The sequence below is a fragment of the Sitophilus oryzae genome, unplaced genomic scaffold (assembly GCF_002938485.1).
Source record: "Sitophilus oryzae breed Bouriz unplaced genomic scaffold, Soryzae_2.0 scaffold_682_pilon_pilon, whole genome shotgun sequence".
In the NCBI taxonomy this organism is placed as follows: Eukaryota; Metazoa; Arthropoda; class Insecta; order Coleoptera; family Curculionidae; genus Sitophilus; species Sitophilus oryzae.
The window spans coordinates 4434141-4461020 of record NW_022147287.1 but is presented as its reverse complement, the minus strand read 5'-3'; the positions used below and the strand labels follow the sequence as shown (position 1 = coordinate 4461020).

General features: G+C 32.4%; 3 protein-coding genes and 1 long non-coding RNA gene across 7 annotated transcripts in view; 2 read left to right on the top strand and 2 right to left on the bottom strand.

The window, feature by feature from the left end:
- Positions 1-5732, top strand: part of LOC115887937 (lutropin-choriogonadotropic hormone receptor-like) — an 89296-nt gene extending 83564 nt beyond the window's left edge. For all 3 annotated transcript variants that reach the window (XM_030907472.1, XM_030907471.1, XM_030907470.1), the window contains exons 14-17: positions 1986-2214; positions 3475-3674; positions 5058-5244; positions 5444-5732. In XM_030907472.1, the coding sequence (XP_030763332.1) occupies positions 1986-2214; positions 3475-3674; positions 5058-5244; positions 5444-5618 (791 nt within the window). In that variant the 3' untranslated portion in view covers positions 5619-5732. The remainder of the gene's footprint in view (positions 1-1985; positions 2215-3474; positions 3675-5057; positions 5245-5443) is intronic.
- The window catches only part of LOC115887940, a 71517-nt gene extending 60132 nt beyond the window's left edge, over positions 1-11385 (bottom strand). The window contains exon 1 of the long non-coding RNA XR_004051174.1: positions 11335-11385. This is a non-coding gene — a long non-coding RNA (uncharacterized LOC115887940). The remainder of the gene's footprint in view (positions 1-11334) is intronic.
- Positions 11386-11766: 381 nt separating this feature from the next.
- The window catches only part of LOC115887911 (ubiquinone biosynthesis monooxygenase COQ6, mitochondrial), a 31207-nt gene continuing 16093 nt past the window's right edge, over positions 11767-26880 (top strand). Inside the window, exons 1-3 of the mRNA XM_030907442.1 lie at positions 11767-11993; positions 12052-12242; positions 12299-12538. Coding sequence (XP_030763302.1) covers positions 11846-11993; positions 12052-12242; positions 12299-12538 — 579 coding nt within the window. The 5' untranslated portion in view covers positions 11767-11845. The remainder of the gene's footprint in view (positions 11994-12051; positions 12243-12298; positions 12539-26880) is intronic.
- The window catches only part of LOC115887910 (transient receptor potential channel pyrexia), a 32890-nt gene continuing 18433 nt past the window's right edge, over positions 12424-26880 (bottom strand). The window contains exons 1-7 of one of the 2 annotated variants that reach the window (XM_030907439.1): positions 25391-25686; positions 21911-22116; positions 21678-21853; positions 21049-21334; positions 16597-16873; positions 14724-15021; positions 12424-13988 (exon numbers count right to left, since the gene is read on the bottom strand). In XM_030907439.1, the coding sequence (XP_030763299.1) occupies positions 12563-13988; positions 14724-15021; positions 16597-16873; positions 21049-21334; positions 21678-21853; positions 21911-22114 (2667 nt within the window). In that variant the 5' untranslated portion in view covers positions 22115-22116; positions 25391-25686 and the 3' untranslated portion in view covers positions 12424-12562. Of the gene's footprint in view, positions 13989-14723; positions 15022-16596; positions 16874-21048; positions 21335-21677; positions 21854-21910; positions 22117-25390; positions 25687-26880 lie in introns of those variants that run through there. The other variant, XM_030907440.1, reaches the window with a different exon arrangement.

Sequence of the window (26880 nt, the reverse complement as noted above, 5' to 3'; positions counted from 1 at the left end):
TCCAGTGATATATAATTTATATGGTTTTGTAACAAATTGCTCGCTAGTTTATCGCAAATTCTAAAGCTCTGCAAACAATCAAGCCTTAATTAAAGCACGTTATATATATATATATAATATATATTTCCTTCGGCCACACCACCCGCTGTACCCGACCCCTGGGAGCGACCCGAACAATACAGCATAATAGCCTCTTAACAAATTCCCAAGCAGCATTTGGACGTCGGGACAACGTTGTGTCACGCGACCAACGTCGTCCCGACAGGCACAACCTCGTGCCAACCCTAGTCTGTATTAGTTCGGAGAATCATTTTTGGGTCGAAACGACGTTGGATACCGACGTTGGCTAGAAGCCTAATTTAGTACAAACTGCAACGTTGTTTAAAATCCTAATTCACAGAAATACAAAACTAATATGGCGTCTAAGTCGCGTTTTATCCTAAATTGGGATAATTATAGTAAAAATATTATTTTTATGATTTAGTTAGAGACATATGTCAGATGGCAGTGAAGGAAAACGAAACAAAAGTATTTAAGTGTGGAGGATGTTTGAAGATCATAATTATTGAAACACTTTAACCGACTCTGTAACTCGTTACCCAAGGCAAAAAAGTTAAACGCAAACAACTTTATTAATAAATGTATTGTTTCTACTTTGAAAAATACTAATGGGTCTTAAAATTAAAGAAGTTTTAAAAATTTTCTTGAATTTTTTTTTTTAGTAAAATGAGAATAATTTATTCGCAGTCGAAAAAATTGTTTCCGCGTGTTTTTTAGGGTCAAATATTTCAAGTTAATGTATTCAAAAAGCAGGAATTGCTATTTTAGGAACGAAACATTTTCTTATTTAACAACATGGCGGCTTTCACTTTGTTGTTTTGGAGATTAAGATGGAGTAGTTCGAGTAGTCGCATACTGGACTAATAAAGTCGCAGTTCGGCCTTAACAGGTAGTATACTAGTCGCAAGATTGCCTAATTTAGTCATCCTAGAGTCTAGCTTGTGCCGCCCTCTATAATCTAAATAAACGAGGGAGTGGATAAACTATCGGTAATATATATCGATGTATATTTAAATTTAGTTTTATATGTACCTTTCTTATGTCCCATTTTAATTAAGTTTTTTTTTATAAAAACAAAAACAGCACTGAACTGTCTGACTGAACAGAACAATGAAGTGAAAATTTAAGATTTAAGGTTAAGCCCCGTTCTCAGAACTGCGACTGTCGCCAGCGACACGACAAAAGAACCAATCAGATTTGTACAAAATTCAAACAGCTGTCAATTTTAAATTTAGTACAGCTCCCATTGGTCGTTTGAAGTGTCAATCAGTGTCGCTGTCGACACGACGCAGTTCTGAGAACGGGGCTTTATGGTTCAATACAGTTGCAAAAAGGTAGTGACTCGACGTCCTACCAACGTAAGAATAAGGAAATCTAAACAACGTTGGAATTAGTAAAACAGACGACGTTTGCATAACGTTGGAATAGGTCCTGAAACTGACGTCGGAAAACTCTATATTGTCCAACGTTGTAACTACGTTGCCCGAATCACCTAAAGATCACTTAAGCAAAAAAGGTTACAAGACAACGTTTATTCGACGTCGCAGAAGCTTCTACTTTGCTGTAGTACTAGTCCAACGTCGGCACAACGTTATAAAAACGTTTAAATTTATTTTAATACCCAAGGTAGGGAGCTAACTATTATTTGTAACTAATCCAACGTTGTGTTTAGTAAACATGTGGTCGCAAGTCGTGAAAATGCTACTTGGGTGGTCTCCGTTAGATCAGCTCAGTGGTGTTTATAAAAAATAGTTTCTTTTTTATTTTGTATAGATTTTCTTCTTGTGGCGAAAAACCTAGTCTTTTCAAGGAAGCAGACTTTGTTTTATTTGTTTACATCTTCTTATTTTTGAAAAACCAAACACATTTTTTTTAATAGAAGACGTTTATTTTTAAAAGTGACCTGTAATGAATTTCTTTTCTAGGTATCGGCTGTCAAATCGCAGGTTTTTTGACAGTTTTTGCCGGTCACCTGTCAATCTTCACGCTAACCATAGTGACTCTCGAACGATGGTTTGCCATAAAATACGCCATAGATCTCACGAAGAGAATAAGACTGAGAGCCGCCATTAACATCATGATAGCCGGATGGTTATATTCTATTTTAATGGCGGCATTTCCGCTATTGGGAATCAGCAATTACAGCAGTACTAGGTAAGCTATACCGGGTGCTTCTCAAAAGTGGCCCACCCCTATAACTTTTCGATACCCCTTTTTGTTTTTTTTTTCATGTAAAAAACGAGATTTGGTACGTTAGTATATGACATAATTTAGGACTGATTGACGTATTCAATTGTTTTGGTCACTTCCTACTGTTTCACCGGAAATGACTACAACTTTTTATTTTTAAATGACACTCTCGGTATTTTTTTACTTATAAGATTTTCCAAGACTTTTTGATTAAAAATTAGTGTTTTTAATATAGCCATGGAATTAATGAACACTATAAAATGAAATTTAAAATTTAATTTCGATTTTTTTAAGCAAAGTCTGGTTTCGTTAAGCGAAAATGTCAAAAGTTGACATATGATATGTCATTATATTCAGAGTGTCATTTTCTATCGAATAAAGTAAAAATATACCAATGGTGCCATTTAAAAATCAAAAGTTGTAGTCATTTCCGGTGAAACAGGAAGTGACCAAAAACAATTGAATACGTCAGTCAATCCTAATTTATGTCATATACTAACAAACCAAATCGCTATATTTTTAGTAACCCGTGTCTCAAATAGTTTCTTAATAAAAATTATTTTTTTTTAAATGTCCGATTAATTTTATATCTCCGAAAAAAAGTTTCAAAAAAAGTCAAATTATATCTACAAATTCATTTACCCAGTAGTAGGTATAAAAGACATTTTTAGTAACCAGTGTCTCAAGTAATTTCTTAATAAAAATTATTTTTTTAAAGGTCCCATTAATTTTATATCTCCGAAACTAAAGCTTCAAAAAAAGTCAAACTATATCTACAAATTCATTTACCCAGTAGTAGGTATAAAAACATTTTTAGTAACCAGTGTCTCAAATAGTTTCTTAATAAAAATTATTTTATAGGGGTGAGCCCCTTTAGCCACTTTTGAGACGCACCCGGTATATTGTCATATTTACAAATTATTATTTGCATTTCCTAACTATTTTCCATTATTCTTTCTACCATTGATAAAATATATTTTTTTGTTGACCACTGTGTATATGATTTTTTTATTATTTTGTACAGTGCGTCGATTTTTCGTCGATTATCTGATAGTCGGCAATTCATGGGCGTGCCATAAATATTTTAGATAACATTTAAAAAAATTAAAAATACCCTATCATTTTTTTTCATGTTTTTCCACGTAAATGAGACATAATCTTTATAAAAATTTAAAAATTAAGAAAAAAAAACAATTTTAAGAAACAATTTCCATTTGTTTCCAGCATTTGTCTTCCGATGGAAGTCAAGTCGATCCTAGACAAGACCTACTTGTACAGTATATTCATTATAAATGGAATGTCACTGGCAGTGATAGTCTTCTGTTACGCTCAGATCTACTTCAGCTTAGGGAAAGAAACAAGAAGATCAAGTCACAAGGGCGAAATGACCATAGCCAAGAAATTTGCCCTTCTTATATTCATAGGTGGGTACTTTCAAAGCTTACAGATTTACATACAGGGTTCTTAAACAAAAAAAAAAACATTAGTACTCTAGACAGTTTACTTATTTTAAATAGTATCATCTATGTAAAGTCTATCCTATGAGAGGATACATGACAGTTGTTGTGTAAAATCAGTAGAAAGTTTTTTCTCATGCAAGCTGTATCTACTCTTTTTTAATAACTCACGAGACGCCACTGCATAATACAGGGTGGTCCGAACTGTATTCCGGAAACTTCGGCAGCATATTCTGCAGATAAAAGTAAGTAAAAAAGTTCGTATAAATGTATGTCCTTAAATGCTTAGTTTCTGAGATATAGGGTGTAGAAAGTTCATTTCTATTTCGATTTTTTTCAAATAATTTCTGAAGCAACGTCAATATTTGGATGAAAATTAGTTTAGTTTAATTGGCTAAGTGTTTATCTAACAAATTTGTTGGATAAAAGGCAAGAAAAACACTAGTTACTAGTTAATAAAACTGATTTCTGGATGAGTGGCTTATGTTATTACAATCATGTTATTACAATAAGCTCTTCAATTGTTTTGTGCCAAAAGTTAACTTTTTTGAAACAAAGTACCAACAGAAACTGTTTTATTATCATTTTTTTAAAGAAAAATTTATGATTAATTAAAAAAATAAAAAGTTCTAATTATATAAATTCAGAGTGATTTTTAACCTATACGCATAAACTTGGGAAATTATTGCTGATGACAAATAATGACTAATAATGAAAAAAAAAAGTAAGTAAAATATTTTTATTTACGGAGATAACAAACTATTTGAAATAAAAACAAACATTTACGGATAAAGTTGAAAATTTTTGTGAAAAAAAATACTCAAATTATTTCAGACTCTAAAAATATTTTACTAACTTTTTTTTTTCATTATTAGTCATTATTTGTCATCAGCAATAACTTCCCAAGTTTATGTATATAGGTTAAAAATCACCCTGTATATTCTAAAATATTCTAAATATCTTGAGAACGATGGCTCGTAGTGATTTTTATCAGGAGACATTTTTTACGTAAAAAATCACGGAAATGTATTTTTTTTGCCCTATAGTTTTATACAGGTACGGAAGAAAAGTTATTACTTTTCAAAACAGTTAAAACACATGTAGGTGGCGTCCCCTACAAATAGGAGTCATATTGACATCAAAATCAAATTTCTCATGGCAAAAAACTCCCAGATACCAATTTTCATCCAAATATTGACGTTAAACTTCTACACCCTGTATCTCCGAAACTAAGCATTTTAGGACATACACTTATACAAACATTTTTACTTATTTTTATCTGCAGAATATGCTGCCGAAGTTTCCGGAGTACAATTCGGACCATCCTGTATATTTTGTATTTTTTTGTAGATTTTGCTACGTATACGCCAGTGGCATTCTTTGGATTGTGTGCACTGATAGGCTACCCTCTAATCAACATAACAAAGTCGAAAATACTTTTGGTATTTTTCTACCCTTTGAACGCTTGCGCTAATCCGTACCTTTACGCTCTGATGACGTCGCAGTACAGGAGAGACCTCTTCATGATCGTTTCAAGGTACTAAAATCGTTTTACTATCAAATTCAAATAAAATAGCTATAAAAGAAGTTATGCTAAATAGATATAAATATATTATTTAAATGAAAAGTACCTATAAACCTTTATTTAAATGTACTACCTGTGGTACTACGTAGATTATTGTAAACTTTAATGTAGTATTTATTATTTTAAAATGTATTTAATTGTATTTTATTAGGTGTGGATTATGTAAACAAAAGGCAGCAAGGTACTGCTTGAGTGAAGGCATTCCAATGACAAAACCGTCCCCCCTACTTCCAAAACAGGAGAATTCGTCCCCATGTTGCAACAACAATTGCAAAAACAACGAAAACGGTGTGGCAGTGCCAATAGTATCGAACACTTTTGTATAAATCATATTGATACATGATACAGTCTAAAAAATTTAGATCTAATGCCGGGTCCAGCCCAAGCAGACAAAACAGGACAAGACAGAAACATTCATGTTTTACGACTAAGTTGAGACAAATCCAATACATTTTTGTTTTGTTTCAAAATTCGCGGACTTTTCAATGTCCCGTCTCGACTCGGTAAAGATCAAAGTGTCTATGTTTTGTTCGTATATTTTGCGACAAGATATCGGCGAAGTGTGGATGGCGTGTGCCGCCAACAGTAGGCGAGACCAGTGAAATCATACACGGTTAATAAAACCCAAAACTCATTCGCAACAACTAAACTTTTGACTTTGTTGTGCTTTTGTCATTGCGGTGTGGACAATTTGTCTCAAGTTTGTCTTCTCAGAAGTCTCCATTTTTTGTTTGTCTTGTTTTTGACTCGAAATTGTGTTTACTTTTGTCGCCTTAAGGTTGTCGCCCACTAGACCGCGGCGCGACGCGGCGCGGCGCCATGTGGGAATTTCTTTTGTCTGCTTGCCATGTATTTAAATGGACCAACGCACATTAGAGCGCGCAGCGCAGAAGCGCGCCACGGAATTTCCGTCAAGAAGTCGGAAGACTTCTCTAACAACTTTTTTCCGTCTCCCGCGTTTCGGCGCGTTGCAGTGTGCGTACTCACAAGGGAGATAATTTTGCATTCGAGTCTTTTCAGTTGGCTTTTTGACTAGGAACTAGTGATATGTATCAATGGCAGAATTGTATTTTTAAAGGTAAATTAGAGACAGATGGACGAAATGCCTTTCTATCAAAGATTTAATATAATTGAGGGGTGTAGAGGCAAAACTGGCAATCTCCACTTTTTAACAAAAGTGACAATCTTCAATTTTTAAATTCTAATTACCTAAATATATAAAAATGATCAGGGTTTTTTTGACCACATAACTAATATACACATCAGAATAAATAAGAATTATCAAAAATATTAGTAATTTCTCTCTTCTGAAAAAATATGATGAGTAGATATACCCGGTGTTTTTTCTTCTAAAACCTTCAATTGAAGAGTGCGTAAAATGTTTCCTTTATATTTTGTAATACTGAAAAAAATGATTTTGCCTTTTATTAAATCTGGAAAAAGATGGTAAAATTCTTCAAACTTCTTTCTTTTTTTGTTAATCGTATGAGTCCAAACTTTTCCTCACACCCTCTTCCTCTTCCTCTGTTAGAAGAGCAAAAAAATACGCTTTCGTCCGTACTTGAACTCATTGCTTTAAAAACTAAACTACAGTAAGTAAAAAACACTTCGACTATAACTAAATAGCGTTGCCGCGTTTCAAAAGCGCGCTATAGTGGGCGCAGTCCCTTCGCAGCCGGAAAAAATTCTCTTCCCAGCGCCGCGCCGCGCAGCGGTCTAGTGGGCGACAACCTTTAGTCTGGACCCGGCATATGAGATCTAAGATTTAAATAGATAAATCTTATACATTGTTGTTCACCACATACGACACGGAGTATTGTAGCTAAACGATTAGATTTTTACAAATTGTAAGTTTTGGGTTCGTCGAAGGATTATCGGAGCTACAATTTAAAAATATTTTTACAAGATACAGAGTGTCCCAAATAAGTAAAAAATATTATAGTTGTATTTTTTTAAATGGAACACCCTGTATATTATTCTATTTTTGGATTCTACGATTGAAATAAAGGTAAATTTGATTAAGGTTTATCACACTTAAACCTTACCGTTTTTGAAATATTTTCAATTTTATGAAACTGCAGTAAAAATTTTAAGGCTTCATTTCTCCAAGGGTATCAAAGTTTTTAATATTAAATATTTACTGAAGATTATTTATTGATCAGATATTGTATTGCGATAATACAAATTTTACTGCCTTATACAGAGTGTCCAAAAAATTATATTAAATAATTACTAGCTTTAAACGGCAGTAACCTGTTTAATTTAAATGGAACACCCTATATATTTTACGTGAATCAGATGAACAATGTAATTGTCTATCAAAATGTATTATGCCATTTTTTACCCATCTCTTCAAGTTTTCGTAGAAAATGCATTTTCTTATAATTTAGACCTCATTTATCACTATACCCATGGAACATTGACATTTCAGATTTTTTATAGCACTATACATGTACAAAATGTACAGGTGGTAAATATTGCAAGCCCATTGGCATAGAAAAAAAAACTATTTAAATCTTTGTAAAAGAGTAAATCAATTAAATATACCACCATTATTTCCAACCAAAAATTAGTTAATTACATACTTTTAAATTGTTAATTAATAAAGTATTCTACATAAACGTGGATTTGGCTCAGAAATCAATATAATAATAAGTTATGAAAATGAACGTCTCTGTTTTTATAAATAAGCATTCGTCAAAAAATGAAATAAAATTGGGACTTTTACCACACCCTCTAATACACACACAAAATTATTTTTTTTAGTATTTGAAGCAATTATTATTAATCAACGTAAACAGTCAATTAATGTAGTTTGAATACTGGGATCATATTAATTGGTCCTCTTTAACAAAAAATATTTAAACTTTTTTTTAATTTTTTTAACTAAATAAGCGAACAATATCGACACTATTAGTATATGTACCCTTTAAAAATTTATTACATCTTTAAATATAAGCTAAAATGTCAATATTCCATGGGTATAGTGATAAATGAGATTTAAACTATAAGAAAATGCAGTTTATACGAAAACTTGAAGAGATGAGTAAAAAATAGAATAATACAATTTGATAGAAAATTACATTGTGCATCTGATTCCCGTAAAAAATATAGGGTGTTCCATTTAAATTAAACAAGTTATTGCCGTTTATAACTAGTAATTATTTAATATAAATTTTTGGACACTCTGTATAAGGTAGTAAAATTTTTATTATTGCAACGCAATATCTGATGAATAAATAATCTTCAGTAAATATTTAGTATCAAAAACTTTGATACCCTTGGAGAAATGAAGCCTTAAAATTTTACTGCAATTTCATAAAATTGAAAATATTTCAAAAACGGCAAGGTTTAAGTGTGATAAACCTTAATCAAATATACCTTTATTTGAATCGTAGAATCCAAAAATAGAATAACATACAGGATGTTCCTTTAAAAAAAATACAACTATAATATTTTTTACTTATTTGGGACACTCTGTATCTTGTAAAAGTATTTTTGAATTGTAGCTCTAATAGTCCTTTGACGAACCCAAAACTTACAATTTGTAAAAATCTAATCGTTTAGCAACGATACTCCGTGTCGTATGTGGTGAACAACCCTGTATATCTTAGTCTTAGATCTTAAATCTTTATGCTCTAAGATCTTAGATCTTTATACTGTGGTATTAATTTCCTTTTAATGTACAATTTTCTAGTATTAAGAACGCAAGTCGTATTTTTAAGGATAATAGATATAGACAAAGAAATTTTTCGTGGAATTACAGTAATAAGAATAAAATATGAAATAATCATAGTTTATCCAAAAATAATTGGCTACTGTATTGAAAAAAATTAAGAACTTGAAATAGTCGTTTTGTATTTGTCATCTTTTATTATAGACATACTTGTATAAGATAAAACGTACACATAATGCGTACATTCAGGGTGTCTCAGATTTTAATCGGGAAAATTTAATAGACGATAGAACTTGCAAAAATAACACAAAAAGCTCATATCAACTTGTAAGATTTAAATCTTCTTTTTCGAGATACAGACTACCATTAGAATACCAATTATAATATTAATTACCAATTAGAATTTAATTTTTTTCGCAAGAAGTAAGCAAGATAGGCAAAAAAGTCAGGAGATAAATAAATAATATTTTTAATTGCTAAATCCAAAAATAATATTAAACTCCTAAAAAAGCAGTGGCGTGCCTATTTTTTCCTTTAAAATAATTTAATAATGATGCCCCACCGCGGCCCCTGGTCATTAAACTTAAATCTAATTACATCAAATTAAGTCCCATAGTAAGTATTATAAACGGGTCAAGTTATATCAAAATCGATTAAATAGTTTTTCAAATATCTTAATTTTTTTCTTTTTTAAGTAACTTTAACACCCTGTATCTCGAAAAGGAAGCTTTAAATCTTACAAGTTCATATGAACTGTTTGTTTTATTTTTGCAAGTTCTATCGCCTATTAAATTTTCCCGATTAAAATCTGAGACACCCTGTATATCAAACATAACAATGTTTTAATTTTATTTTATTAATTTTGTTTGATGCTTTTTGCTCACCCCTATAACTTTTTTATTTTTTCAGATAAAAAAAAACGAGATTTGGTATTTTAGTATATGACATAAATTAGGAGACTGATTGACGTATTCAATTGTTTTGGGTAACTTCCTGTTTCACCGGAAATGACTACAACTTTTGATTTTTAAATGGCACCCTCGGTATTTTTTTACTTTTTATTCGATTGAAAATATCACTCTGTATAGAATGATATTTTCTCATATTATGGTTTATTTGAAATTGTAACACGGGGTTTATAACTTATTGATTGATAATTATTCGCAAAAAAATGTTTTTTTTTTCAAATATGCTAATGAGCCACCCTCATTCCATTCGAAAAAATTGAGATATTATTAAAAATATGATTTGAGGATGTTTTAACAGGCCAGCACAAAAGTCACTAAAAACATTAGACAATCAAATTTATGTTTTCAAGGCTCCTTGATTAAAAATTAACGTTTTTAGCAAAGCCATGACACTTTAGAATGAAATTTAAAACATATTTTTTTAAGTAAGAATGTCAAAAGTCGACATATGAATGTAATTCTATTCAGAGTGTCATTTTCTATCGAACAAAGTAAAAAAATACCGAGGGTGCCATTTAAAAATCAGAAGTTGTAGTTATTTCCGGTGAAACAGGAAGTGACCGAAAAGAATTGAATACGTCAATCAATCCTAATTTATGTCATATACTAACATACCAAATTAAATATAGTTTTTTATCTGAAAAAATAAAAAGTAATAGGGGTGAGCCACTTTTGAGACGCACCCGGTATAAGATGACCCAAAATCAACTTATAAATATAATCGCTTCCATTTAAACAAACAAAAAAAAACGGTAAATACAAATCTAAATGAAGCATGATTATGCGTCTGTTATGTTAATATTGGTGATCTATAGAGAATTAAGAATAGATATGTGACAAAATATGTACTTAGATTTTTGTTTATGACAAAATAATGATTGTATTATGCCCATTACATGGGCAATTTTTTTAAGTATGTACCTAAAATAAATTATTAGATTATAGTAATAAGTCGTTTCTACCAAATAGTATATACCTAGATAAATATTTGAACATTCTCAAACACTATACGCGTTAGATTATTTTAGTAGACCTAATAAGTTTGTCGAAAAAGACTGTTTTTATGTAAATATTTAAAATATATACGTAATAAAATCCCTACAAACTCAATATCTGTAGTTTTACTTTGTAAAAAAATATAACACACCTACCTGTATAACATTATTAAACAGTTATTAGTAAATCTTAATACCTTACCCATATCCTTATTTTATCAATGTATTATCTAAATAAAATATATATTTTACTTAATTCACTCTAAATTCACTGATTTTAGTGATCAGTATCACGTTTATATTTATTAAAAAATATATTTATTTTTAACTATCAATTTATAGTATAAAACCGAAAAAACTTTCTAAATACAAATACTTAATCCAGAAAAGTAAAAAGACCTACCTTGTCAAAAGTTTCTTTAAAACAGCTGTCCAATGCACTTCACTTCTTCACTAATATTACTTTACAATAACAAATAACTTTTTCAATAAATATTTTTATATAACAATTTTCTAAAGCGTCAGTTCAGGAAAAATATACAAAAGACGCCTTTTTATTTTTATATTTCTATTTTTATCCAGCGCACACTTTGCAAAATTTACTAATTATTAAATTATTTGTCTTGCCAGAATATTTTAACAATTTTAATCAGCGTCACTTTGGAAAAAATATACATAAAAACGCTCTTTTTATTGGATTTTATCAACGCACTCTATGTAAAATTCTCTTCTTGTTTTATGATGAAGAATTCTCTGATTTTAGTTATTAGAGCCAAGTTTCGCTATTGTCCACCAGGAGAAATTAAAAAATTCTAATCAAAGACCTACGTTGCATACGGAAAAAGCACGTCGAAGCTTTTGTCATAGAAATGTCACGAAAAATTTAGGTTATATTTACATTTGATATTCCGAAAATGTTAATAAAGAATTTATTTAAATCAAAAAACTCCAAACTTTTACAGGTAACGTTCCGTTTTTACTCGAAAGGAACAGTTTCCAAACATTACGATGTCGTTATTGCCGGAGGGGGCATGGTGGGAACATCTCTGGCTTGTACCTTAGGTAAAAAAATATGTTACACAATTTCAGGTTTTGTTTATTTAAAAAACACTTTTTAAAGGTAAAAACACGAAACTGAGAGAAAAGAGAGTGTTGTTATTAGAAGCATGCCCAAATAAAGCATGGGGTAACCCTGAAAAATACAGTAACAGAGTTGTTTCTATCAACCCATCGTCTCAGAAATTATTTAGTGATCTTGGTGCTTGGAAATTTATTGAAAAACACAGGTTTGCGCCAGTAAAACAGCTACAGGTATTACAGAAAAACCTCAGTATTATTATGTATTATTTCTTTTAAAATATATCCAGGTCTGGGATGCACTTTCTGATGCATCTGTAACTTTTGGAAATGCAGAAAGTCAAGAAATAGTATCATATATAGTGGAGAATGACTTATTACTTGCTGCTCTGACTGAAGAAGTAAAAAACTGTGATAATGTAAACGTCCTTTATAATGCCAAAGTTACAAAATATGGTTTGCCTGATTACGAAGGCAATATTGTCAACATTACCCTTGATAATGGAGATGAATATACGTGTGACTTACTGGTAAATATTACAACTTATTACAAACTAATCTGAACTATTAAAACTTACATTATTTTCATCATTATTATTAGAAAAAGAACGATCACTACTAAACCGATCGAATTTTTCTTTAATAATTTTATTTATCTCTAAAACAATTTCTTTTTCAATTTGCAACATGGATGCCGCACAATTTTTGTCATATCTGTATTTTTTGTATAATCGTTTGTTAGAAAGTTGAGGGGCGTAGAAGCTTTTCCTTGTCGATCTTTGTCTCTTGTTTTCTTTTTTGTTCCAAACCAACTGATAAATGCTCTTTATCAAATTTTTTGGTATTTTTGTTTCTCTGGGGTCATTAGGTCTGATGTCCATTGTCCAATTTCTTTGAGATCTCAGTAATAAAGCTTGATCATGTAGAAATGTCATCAGTTTTTCTGGAGCCCATCTGAGTAATTTTGAAAACAGCATACTCTCTAAATGAGCTGTTAAAGTTGCTTGTCTCACTAATCTATGCAGAACCGCGCTTTTTTGAAGTCCCTGTATATCGCTGACAGCCAGACCTACCATCAGGTTTGTTAGGATAACTGTAACAAGTAATACAAAGCCTAAATATGCAAAATGTGCTGTGACTGGGTACTTTATGTCGAAGGTATCAGAGAAAAAAACGTCTTCATATTCCAGTTCTCCAGACATCATTATTATTACTTTAATAAAGACCCATTTTAGGTCTCTGAAAGCTGGGTAGTTCGGGAATATTACTCCAAATGATAGAGTGAATGCAACAAATAAGGAAAAATATGCACACATGCATTTTGTGAAATTTAGTGAAACTGTCGTTAACATTTGGACATATATACCAAAGGCTGGGAATCTGCCAACTATCATCATGAGTTCTAGCTCACTGAGGAAGATACTGATAGCTGCCACATGATGTTGCCAGTTATAAATGTCTTCTTTTATTTTCATGTCTGGTACAGGCTGGACACAACAAAAAACTGTGATTATTGTAGCCCACTGTAACCAATTTTCCCATTCTTTAATATAAGTCTTCCAGTCGTGAAAAATCTGGAACATTTCTTTCAAAACCAAGAGGGTATTCAGAATCAAAACAACGTAACCTATGTTAATAGCGTAGGGAGAAGCAAGACAGGTTTGTGGTTGCTGTCCTCTCCTAGCTGAAGGACAGTCCTTCAAATATATCGCTATGATATACGCTGCGAAGAATATGTTGAAGATCAGTTTGTAGAAGAAGATGAGGAAAAAGAATTTGCGCATAACTTGCCATTTTAGGAGAAGAAAGGTTTTGCAGAGTGGATGTTCAAGGACTTCTTTGTGTCCGACTTCGATGAAATTGACCAATAGGGCTGTTTCTTGGTTGCCCATGGTCGGGACTAAGATGCGGAAGTCAAGTTTGAGTTGACAGTCTACGTCTCCGAGGTCGTGTTCATTCAGACGAATGGAGTTGTCAAATCTGAAAGAAAATAATTGTAATGAAATTTAAAAAATAATGTATATAGGATTTTCAGAGATTTTTAGTACTATAACTATTTGACAGTTTATATAATTTTTAGTAATGTGTATTAAAATTGTTATTAGAAACCCTATAATATATTTTATTCTTTACATGCTCGCGCTGCCCACTTCCCTGCCCAATTCCATACTCACTGCCGCGGAAGTGGGCAGCATGTAAACCCGCATGAAAAAAGTTCCTATAAACATGAGTATGGAAATGCATAGTTTCAGAGTTACAGGATGTTAAGTCTTTTTAAAATTAGGTTTTTTGTAATTATCTTAAATATCATTATTTTTTTATTTGAAATTGCTGTAGGTTAGACTAATAGTAATAATATTTAATAATAAATTAGGCAGAATATATAATTTATTAATTTTATTTTTATTAATTGGGATTAATAAAATTGCATTTATCCCATCAAGGAGGCCGAATTCGACAAAATATCAAGAGATAACTTTTAATTGGCATTAAGCGGTCTAAAGAAAAACAGTCAGTGGCGCACATGAAAAATAAATCTTATCTTTACTTGAGGAATCTCCCCACGGGAAATGGCACATATTTTTTGAAACACCCTGTATATGTGTCGTAAAATATAAAGCTAACACTGTACAGAGTGTCCTATCTTTAAAACCAAAAAATAAACACGAAAATGGGACACCCTGTACAGACTACACTTATTCTTATTAAGCTCACTTCGAAATATACTGCGGTATTACTTCGGGCGTCTTCTTTGTGACAAAATTTAACACCGAAATACCACCTTTAGTCCTGGCCGTGACGTCACCACCATACTCTAGCAACAACGTCACGCATTTGGAGAATTCGTGCAGCGCAGCCAAGTGCATCGGAGTGTAGCCGAATAAGTCCGATCGATTGGGATCGGCTCCTGCGCTGAGGAGGCTGCGCACGAGGTCGCAGGAACGCTGCACGTTGACCACGGAGCAGTGGAGGGGTGTGCGACCGTCCACGTCGGGTGAGTTGGGATTGGCGCCTAGAATCAGGGGGCGGTGATGTCAAATTGGTGTTTTTTTCCTCGAATTCAGGGTAAAATATTATGCCGGGTCCAGACCAAGCAGACAAAATAACGACAAGACAGAAACGTTCATGTTTTACGACAAATCCTATACATTTCTGCGTTATTTTTCTTTCATTTTTGTTTTCTTTCAAAATTCGGAGACTTTTCAATGTCCCGTCTCGAGTCGGTAAAGATCCAAGCACAGCTTATACAGATTATAAACTTTGTTTTTTCTTTATTGTTTTTCGTGGTTCCAATTTTCGGAATCGGGCACTAGTTAGGTTACTAGTTTGCGCACATAGCACGCCCACTTATGGCCTCTAAAATTGTGCACAACGCCTGACCGGCACAGTTATTAGAGAGATATCGGAAAACCGAATAGCGTCATGCAGTATTTACGCCTCTGTTTACGCGTACCTTATCATGGTTACGATATGCGCGAGTCAATTTTTAACGCAACACCCGCTAATAACATTACCGCCTGCCGTAATTTGCGGATCCATTACACCAAGCGCTATTTCTAAATAACGTTTAAAAATTGCTTAAATTGGCATGTGCGGGTATTTGACAACCGGGGCCGGCCGGTGAGATCTTTTATTTTAGGTTATGTTTGAATTGTTTTGAATTATTACTTTAGTTTTATTAGGTAATTTGATATTTAAGTAGCTCGGATTAGTTTTAATTAAGTAAATATGGCCCAAAATATGGATTCCACCTCTTCCAATACTAAAGAACCTATAAAGAGTCTTAGGTTTACAGCAGATGACGACTTAGCCTTTCTAAGAGAATTTGTTGCTTGTTGCCCTAAACCCATTGGCAGACGTTGAACAATAAAGCACTGGAAATAAGCACTTTAGCCCTTTAGTTTTAAAATACCTAGTAAACAAAACAATTTCAAAGTTTTAAATTCAAAGTTAGGTTAAGTTTAAATAACGGACGCGACGCGATCAGAATTCTTTCCGATCCGATAACTATAAATGAAGAGAGTTAATACCACCTCACGTAAAGGAAATAACACCTGGCCTTATTAACGTCCATGCACGCTATTCGATTTAGCGATATCTCTCTATTACGCTGTTTATTGTTATTTTACGCGAGTTTATTTTTGCTCACAGGAAATTTTACTCGTTTGCACATCGTCATAAAAAACAATTTTCGTACCACGAATTAGGGATAAGATTTTTGTCTGTATACATATAGTATACCTAATCTGTGATCCAAGTGTCTATGTTTTGTTCGTATATTTTACGACAAGTTGTCGACGCAATGTGGATAGCGTGTGGTTCCAACAGTAGGAGACCAGTGAAATCACACATTGTTAATAAAACAGATTCGCAACAACTAAACTTTTGACTTTGTTGTACTTTTTTCTTCGCGGTGTGGACGATTTGTCTCAAGTTTGTCCTGTCAGAATTCCCCATTTTCTGTCGCAAGTTTGTCTTGTTTTTGTCTTAAAATCGTGTTCACTTTTTGTTGCCTTGGTCTGGACCCGGCATTATACTGAAATTTTTTTCAGTTTCTTTTATTGATTTTTGTTCTCAAAAAACTTACAATTCTTTAAAAGTATATCCACTGTCTCCACGCACTGATTCAACGCAGCCAAGTGTAGTGGAGTCTGTAACTTCCGGTTCATACAATTCGCCATTCCCCTAGCTTCGACCAACAGCTTGATGCAGCTGTTATAACCCTGCTCGGCGGCTAGATGTATCGGTGTCATTCTGTCGGGACCGCTTTGCACGTTGACAGCTGCTCCGTAGTTTATCAGCAGCTCTACGCTTTCGTGATTGCCCAAAGCAGCTGCTATATGAAGAGGGGTTTCACTATAAACCTAGAAAAATTGAAATGTAAATCTCCAAGGTTGACAGTTCGAGGGTCTGAATTTAGAGAAATTTTAATAAATAATCACTTGTTTGCAGAAGATATAGCAGTAAGTGCTTATTGTCTGCATGAGAATTATATTTAGTGAATATTTTCACGTTGTCACGTATACCTGTTTCTGAAGATTTTGTTTTCTCTACTATGTATAAAGAAGGAAAATTATGAAAATCCTAACTGTTTTTTGTGAAAAATAAAGTATTGTGGTCAATGGTTTGATAGCTTTTGGAGCTAAGACCACTTCTCTGCAGCTCAGTCCCTGACTCTTGCTTGGGAAAGGAAGAAATTATTTGTTTTGGAAATAACTAAAGTTATCAGGTTTGTCTGAGATGGGACCATGATATTAGGAAATTAGCAGGGATAACTTGGGCCCGCATGGCCGACAATAGACGACAATAGTCTCAACTACAAAGAGAGTATCTAAATGATGATGATGATGATATCAGAGTACATAGACCGACGAGTAGCGACTCTTCGATTTTCAATTTTCACTGCAGCTGCGCGAAATAGACTGTCCATCTGTCATATGAAGAAGCGAAGTTGCCACTGTTGCCATTTATCAAGTATCTCTATTAGTAGTGGGAACTATCGAATGAATACTATCGAAACATTCGATAGTTGCAATTCATTCGAATAATTCGATAGTTAGTAAGAAAACATTCGTTGAAAACTATTCGAATAAAAATTATCGAATAGATCCGTCATCTGCCTTGAAATATTGTATTCTAGTAATTCGGCAGCACAAACCATTCATTTATAAAATTCATTCATTTATAAAAACCATTCATTTATAAAATTCATTCATTTATAAAATTCATTCATTTATAAAATTCATTCATTTATGAAATTCATTTATTCGTCAGGATCGATTATAATAAAATATTAACTGAATTTTAGTTGTCGCCCGGCGACGTAGGTTTTTTTCCGAGAAAGCGGTCGGTGGCAATGCTATGAAAGAAGCCGGCATCTTTGATTTTTGCGGAGTCATATATAGATAAGGACACATTATTTTTTTATTGAGGTGCTAGTATTTACACAGAAAATACATTATGAAGGGCGCTGTTGCCATATTTTGTATTAGTTGATATTAGCAAAGAATATTATTGTTTGGCTTTAGTTAGTTAGGGATAGTATGTCTATATATTCTGCATTTTTTATTAATATTCTGTTGTTACACTGCAATAATACTTGTTATTTTGGATGTAGGAAAATTATTTTTAATGTTTTTAAGCAAAGACTGGTTTAATAAATAATAATAACAGTAATAATTTGTTATACCTATTAACAACAAAATTTAAAATCATTTAATATAAATATTTTTTTTAAGTAGTAGCAAAATATAAACAACAAATTAGATGTCAAAATTATTTATATTAGATCCTATTTAAAATAATATAGTCTCTAATTTTTTTTGGCAACGTTGGTTTATTAAATAATAATAATTACAGAACTAATTTGTTATATTAACAACAAATTTTAAAATCATGAAATATAAACACTTATTAATTTTCTAAGCATTCAGTGTAATGGAAGGAAAATATAAATAAAAAATTAGAAATCAAAATTATTTATATTAGGTGCTTTATATTACTATTTAAAAATTATATTTACTTTTACTGACATTTACTTTAAAAAATAAATGAAATATTTTTTCTTCGCAAAAAACTACATGTAAGAGAATTAGCATAAACAAAATATAAACATCGTTAACTTTTTTTTTTTGAATTGGCACGTGTAAAACTTTCATTTTAATTTTTTCACCCCATAGTTTGAGTTCGATAACCATTTACTTAAATATGATTATACAACCACATTACTTAAATATGATTATTAAATTCAACTAATTCATATTATTAAAACATCTAAAATACAAATATGTATTTTTAAAATTAATTGTAAGTCATCTCATCTCTCTTAAAAATTGCTACTTCTCAAAATTTCCCATTAAAAAATAGACCATATACCATATAAAATTAAATAATTGAAAGATCGGACTACGGAAAACCACACAAATTATCGAAAAAATTTTGACCACCTGCACATGCACACAATCGTCAATAAATAAAATTAAAAAATAACTACTATTTTAGTATTTTAACTATTTTAATAAACGCAAAAATAGCACAGTATTTATACGGCGAAGTTATAAAAATTTGGAAGAACCAATAATGCACTGACGCATACAAAAATCAAACGAATACTAAATTTCATTTATCAAAAGCATTCGATAGTCGTGGCTCAACGATAACCATTTAGTCGCACGGCGAGGTTGTCACATATGCTTTAGTTTACAAATGAATGAATGATTTTATTCGAATAAAACCATTCGATAGTTGAAATCATTCATTCATTAACCATTCGATAGTCTAATTCATTCGATAGTTCCCATCGCTAATCTCTATACAGAGAAGACCAGGCTACTAGTAACATAGCAAGTTGCCGGACGAATTTACGTTTACCCGATTTGTACTCGAGATTCACTGCCGGCTAGTCGGCTGGTCAGGCAGTACGCAGTTGCAGTTGTGCTTGGACGGGTCGGTCGTGACGGACTAGGAATACGACGCGAGGAGTGCCGAGTATTTATTATTTTCATTTTAAGTGTTTACCTTCACTTAAGATAATATTTAGAATAAAAATACATAAATATTTATTATTTGAGTGTGTTTACAAGGTGTAAGACAGAGCTGTGTGCTGTCACCGCTCTTACTTAATATATATTCAGAGGCTATCTTCAAAGAAGCTCTAGAAGGAATCGAATGTGGAATTAAGATTAACGGGAAAGTGATCAATAATATCAGGTATGCCGACGATACAGTTGTGCTGGCCGAGAATGAACAAGATTTGCAGAGGCTAATGAATGAATTAGTTCGGCATAGTGAAAACTGCGGTCTCCTCATACATACCACAAAAACGAAGGTTCTTGCATTCACCAAAACACCTGTGCAGATTCACCTGGATATCAACGGTGACCCAGTAGAGCAAGTGTCTTCATACAAGTATTTGGGGTGTATTGTAAATGATCAATGCGACCCGAAGAAAGAAATTAGAAGCCGCATAGAACAGGCTAGAAAAACATTTATAAATATGAGACAATTTTTCACAAGGTCAGATTTGAGTTTGGAGCTACGGGTACGCATGGTCAGATGCTACATTTTTTCAGTTCTCCTGTACGGGTGTGAGAGTTGGACTCTTGACATATCGTTAAAACTAGATGCCTTCGAAATGTCTAAAACTAGATGCCTTCGAAACGTCCAAAGAGTTTCAAATGTGGAGGTTCTTAATCGAATGAGAAAACAGAAAGAACTCATGCTTACCATCAAAGAAAGAAAAACACGCTACATAGGCCACAATAATTGAAGGCAAAGTCCAGGGCAAAAGATCTATTGGCAGACGCCAGAATTCCTGGCTAAAGGACATTCGTAAATGGTTTGGTTGCTCATCAATCGACATATTTCGTATGGCTGTATCTAGAATGACGTTGGTTATTTGGATCGCGAACCTTCGAAAGGAGACGGCGTCGTAAGAAGAAGACAAGCCAAAACTAAAAATAAATAAATTCTCTAAACCCCAAAAAAAACTAAAATATTACTCTAAATAAAAAAAGTTATAAGAAGTGTTCAAAAAGTCCATCTTCTTGTGCTAGACTAGGCGGTCGTAAAATCCCCGTCTGACATTGGCTAACACATTAGAGCTAATAGTTTGGAAAGCCCTCGTATTTTTACTTGAAGCTCATCCAGAAGCCAAAACTAAAAATAAATAAATTCTCTAAACCCCAAAAAAAAAACTAAAATATTACTCTAAATAAAAAAAGTTATAACAAGTGTTCAAAAAGACCATCTTCTTGTGCTAGACTAGGCGGTCGTAAAATCCCCGTCTGACATTGGTTAACACATTAGAGCTAATAGTTTGGAAAGCCCTCGTATTTTTACTTGAAGCTCATCCAGATTATTAGCCCTATTATGACCATACACTTTGGGTTTTACATATGTTTATAAGACCACTTCATAATTTGGCCAGTTATTTAGAGTGTCTATCTGTCAAACACGTCAAAAGAGAGAGAGAAGGAAGCGACAGTTTCTGTCGCTACTCGTCGGTCTACGTACTCTGATACTCTGATGATATACTCACCTGTGGCGTATTTGGTATAGCCTTGTTCTCCAACAGTTCCTTCACGCAGTCCACCGCCATATTTTGTACTGCGTAGTGCAAAGGGCTTTTCTTCTCTATCCCCGCGTTGACGTTTGCGCCGTGTTTGATGAGCAGCTTCACGCAGCTCAAGTGACCCATCGCAGCTGCGCAGTGCAGGGGAGTGAGTGAGCCTTCTTCGGTTTTTTCACCGATTTCTGCGCCGTTTTGTAGTAAGAACAGAGCGCATTCAGCATGGCCAGCGTACGAGGCAAAATGTAGAGCTGTACTGTGAAAACAAAGAGCAGATATTACCTTCCAAATAGTAGATACCGAGATATGAATTTTTTCTTTCGAATAATAAGGAAAAAATAGAAAACTGAAAGGCAGAGGACGTTCCTATTAAAATTAAGAGCTCATACTTGGAGATAATTTTTTTGAGTCTATATTCGGAGTATAAGGTGGAAAAAATAGTCGATTTTTTTGACCCACCCTAATGAACATAGAACCTTTTTTGGGACATGCAGCATGGCTCATTGAATTCGTTTATGGAAAATAAGAAGGATAATCTTTTTGGAGAATTCATCACTCAGACTTTTTGGCAATATCACGCTTCAATTTTTATTACCTACCGATTTAGTTTATCTTTCACATTAACTGACACGCCTTTACTGAAAAGAGCATGCATTATATCCAACTTTCCAGCCCATGCTGCCAACAAAAATGCAATATCTTTATTTTTTAATAAAGTATTTTCTAAGTCATCTGAAAGTATTAGTTCTTTTAAACCTTCTGTATTGGGATACGCCTAAAAATTAAAAAAAATGATTGATAGATGAAATGGAAGAAGTTGATGAAATCTCACCTGTAATTCCTTCCATACGTCATCTGGGTTCCATATTTCTTGGGCAGGGGTCACTCGAATCCTGGGTTCGTTTTCATATTGACTGGAAGCGCTGTCTTCGCTAGAAACATCCAGAGATGTGTCTTCTATGTTTATTTTGGCGTCTTTCCATCTCATTTGTTCGTCGTCCAGTGTGAATATTCTGGATGCTTTGTCCATAATCATTGCTAAAAAATATTGTTATATTAATCTCATCATCATCATGTTTTGCTTATTAACCCTGTCTCACAATGTACCGTTTGTGTCCAGGAAGGGTTCATAGTTTCATAGTTGTCGATTTTCGAAAGAAATCAGTACATGTATATTATTTCGTATATTTTTCATTTTATTGATTTTATAAAAGCACTGTTCATTAAAATGTTGTATCCTATGTTATAGGGCTTGTTTCTCTCTACAATTTCCTGTCTCACAATGTACCGTTTGTGTCCAGGAAGGGTTCATAGTTTCATAGTTGTCGATTTTCGAAAGAAATCAGTACATATATATTATTTCGTATATTTTTCATTTTATTGATTTTATGGAAAGCACTGTTCATTAAAATGTATCCTATGTTATAGGGCTTGTTTCTCTCTACAATTTCCTGTCTCACAATGTACCGTTTGTGTCCAGGAAGGGTTCATAGTTTCATAGATGTCGATTTTAGAAAGAAATCAGTGCTTGTATATTATTTCCTATATTTTTCATTTTATTGATTTTATGGAAAGCACTGTTCATTAAAATGTTATATCCTATGTTATAGGGCTTGTTTCTCTCTACAATTTCCTGTCTCACAATGTACCGTTTGTGTCCAGGAAGGGTTCATAGTTTCATAGATGTCGATTTTAGAAAGAAATCAGTGCTTGTATATTATTTCCTATATTTTTCATTTTATTGATTTTATGGAAAGCACTGTTCATTAAAATGTTGTATCTTATGTTATAGGGCTTGTTTCTCTCTACAATTTCCTGTCTCACAATATACCGTTTGTGTCCAGGAAGGGTTTATAGTTTCATAGTTGTCGATTTTCAAAAGGAATCAGTACCTGTCTACCAATCTTTTTTTCAGAGTATAAAGTGAAAAAAAAATAGTCGATTTTTGTTGACCCTCCCTACTATGTCCCTATTCATGACCTTAGACTATTAAGAATAAAAATATTTCGTCATTTGTAAAATCCAGAAACGTCACAAATATTTCACAGTAGTTTTTCTTTTTGTTCATCTCATTTTCATAAATATTTACTGTTATTCTCGCTCTGGAAAATTCAAAATTTTCAATTAAAAAAACTCTTAAGTATCGACAGGATATGTTTCACAAACTGATTACATTAATGCATACATGATAAACATCAAAACATGTTCGTCGAAATATCGATTTTGAACAAATTTCTAAATATATTTGAGCTCAATTTTAGGTCTACTTTTAGATTATTAAATAAACAAATAGATTTTTTAGACGCCGTATAGTAGTCCAGAAAACTTGACCCATTATTTCTCGATTTTTTTATTCAATTCAGCATTGAAATTTAGTATCAATTCATTTATACAGTGCCCCCCAAATTTAATACCTCTTTTTGAGAGAAAAAAACTTAATTTAAATTTGATCATTCTTACATAAACTTTATTTGTTCCAAAAAGATCATCATAGATTTTAAATTTATACAAGAAAACGTATAAAGCTCCCTCTACACATAAAGACTTACCGGTCAGTCTTAACTGTTCAATCAAAACTATCGAGGAAAAGGACCTTGTGTGTAAACCCATGACTAAAGAATACAAGACACTTAACTCCCATATACGGGCTAAAGCAGAATTTGTGTTGTTAGACGCCATTTTTTTGGAGGAACGGATGTGTCACCAGCGACAATTCTATTTTTAATAGTTTGTAATGTGTATTGAACTATGTATAAACTTTATTACAATGGTGATTTATTCAGCTTTCAAGTGTAAATGTTGATACGATAAGAAAGAGCCAGGAGTTACGTTTCATTGGTAATTAAAAAGTCCACCTCGCCTTTTTAGCGTTTTCTTATTGAATTTGAAAATTATTTTTTCTGATATATGATTACTGAATGCTTCCGAGGTTTTGGTGAGTTTTAGTGTCGTCTCCACATAAATCAGCAACCCAAAAAGGCGTAGCCAAAACGTTTATCAAAAATATTATTCAAAAAAAATCATAAAAACCTTTTCAAGCAGCTGAGTTAAGAAAAATACCTGGGACGGCACTGTTTGGAGGTAAAAAATGACATAGATACGATACAAGTATCACGTCGTTTTGCCTGCACTGAAAAAATATTAGTGAATTTACCAAAAATAATACGGATATATGGTAATCTCAAATCAATTTCCGATGCACGTCATCAACTTTGAGTGACAAGCGATGGAGACAGCGCTGCTAGATTGTGATGGATTATGAGATGAATCTTAATTTAGTTTTGACAAACAACATATTTATTATATCATTTTTTACAGAGTTTTACGTTTTATTTTTAATATAATAACTAATATTTTAGTGAGATTAATAGATTTATTTGTTTTATAGCTTATTTTACTTATTACATATTGGCAAAAACTAGTCCATTATGAAGATTATTATAAGCGTTATTATGGGTTATTTATTTATTGATGTAAATAACAAGTTCTTACAACGCCATAAATGATAATAAGTAAGAGGGTGCTATTAATGCACAAACTAATAATCACAGAATTTCATAAAAACTAACTTTGAAAGTGGTATAATGTTCTTATCAATCAAACTTACTTTTCTGACTGCAGTCAAGGGTAATAAAGGATCTTTATTGTCACGTTCTTGTTCAAAATAGTTTTTAAAAAAACAGGGAAGCTACAAGCTCTTTGCTTCGACTGTTCAATGCTTCGGCATATTTTTAACACACAAATTTCAAGAAATGCAATACAAAAACTCAAAATTTAAAAATTAAAGTGCAATTATTAAAAAAAGAATATGAAAATAGGCAAAAAAACGAGAATTGCTCACAAAGATTCAACAACAACAGGATATACAAAATAATGACTGACACTATGATATGATTGATGATCTTAGTGATGTGCATCGGGAAATGTTTTGGGATTATATTACAGTATTTTTAATAAGCGCCTTTTAAAAATCTAATATTTAGCATTGTTTCTCAAAATAGTGTAATTTTCAAAATTGTTTAAATTTATTTAATTATTATTACCAATACTACTTTCACAAGTTGTTTTGTGTGTCGGGAATGAAATTTAAACCATAAATATACAATTTTATAGTAAAATTTGATGTTTTTTTCTTTTCAACTTTATTAAACACAACCGCTATAATTGATAAAACCACAGGCAAAAGTTTCCGTGTGTACGTTTGTTTTTCATCCGTCTTGCCTGACAGGCAAAAACGCTACGTGTAGGGGGGGCTTTAGGATCTAAAATTAGTCGATTTTCAATGGAAAGTGAAGCATTTTGTAAAAAATACCTGTTTGTCTTGCAGTTTTTTAATCCTATTTGTTGTATTCTATTGGAATCACATCACAAAAGAAAACTTATCAATATTAAACCAATTTCACACTTCTATTACACTTTTTCAATTGTTTGATAAAACTTTTTTATGAAAAAAATAAATGCCGCGCTTTATTATGTGTGTTTTGCGTAGAGCTGTTGCGTTCGTTGGAAGCTTTAACCGGACTGAACATTTTTCAAATAATTACTCAAGAATCCCTTGCCGTCTTTTTTCATCTAATTATAGCTTTTTATAAACTTTTAAATTTCCCAGTAATAATAAGTCAAATAACTGGTGCTCTCTGCGGATTTCTAATAATTTATATATTCCGGATAAGTAATTGTGAGCAAATAAACAAAAGAAATATTTTGGCTGTATGAAAATACACAATTTTGATGTAACGATTTGTTTGAATATATTTTTTTCATATTGATTTTTGATTATTTTTTTATTACTGATTTGGGAAATTTGTATTCTCACGGTTTCTTAGATACCAATAGAAACAACCAAAATGGTCCATTCTGTACAGGGTGGGTCAAATTCGACGCTTTTAAATGGAAACACCCTTTTCTTTAGGAGATAGACGAAAACTAATATCGGTGTCTGGAGCTCAATTTTCATCAAAAATATGATGGTGAAAACCGCACATCAATATTTGTTACCGTTTCGAAGTTACGGGGTGTTTTTCAAAAATGTGCATTTTTAACAAATCGCTGTAACTTTTTTGCTATGAAATTTTTTTATTTCTATAAAAACATTTCCAAAGCACCTTTTTACATAGAATTTAATGGTTTAAGTATAATTTTTTTAAAATTAATAATTTAGGAGTTATCAACAGAAAATTTGATTTTTTATTTGGGACACCCTCTATATTTTTAATTAACTGAAAAAAATTTAAAATTACCTTTCCAAAAATATAGCACACTTGATATTTTGTTATAATCCCCTTCGAAATACAGAATTTTTAAAAGTTTGCCACTTTTAATTAGTAGGCTTTGGACCCCTTATTGATGATATGCCCTTATTGGAACTCGAAAACATATTTTTCCAGGAAGACGACGCACCGCCTCTGAGCCCTGAAGTTATCAGCAAATTTTTGCAGCTAATTTCAAAAATAATTGAATAATTAACCAAGATCCCAGCCGTTTGCCGTCGAGGCCACCTGACTTAGTGCCCATGGATCTAATCCTATGGATATATTTGCAAAATGGTTCCTTATTCTTCCTTATAATCTAGACAAGAATTAGAAATACTTCGCAGTTATGAGGGGGTATTCACCCCCACTTCACTCATTCTTTCACCCCTACTGAGTTAATAAATTCCGCGAGAAATTTTCAAAAACTGCGCCGTATGTCCATAACAGAAGACGGTCGATATGTTGAACACCTGTAGCAAAATCTCATGTCTTGGTTTGCTATTTATTTTTATTGTTATTAGATAGTTTAAATGTGTTGATGTTGGTTAAA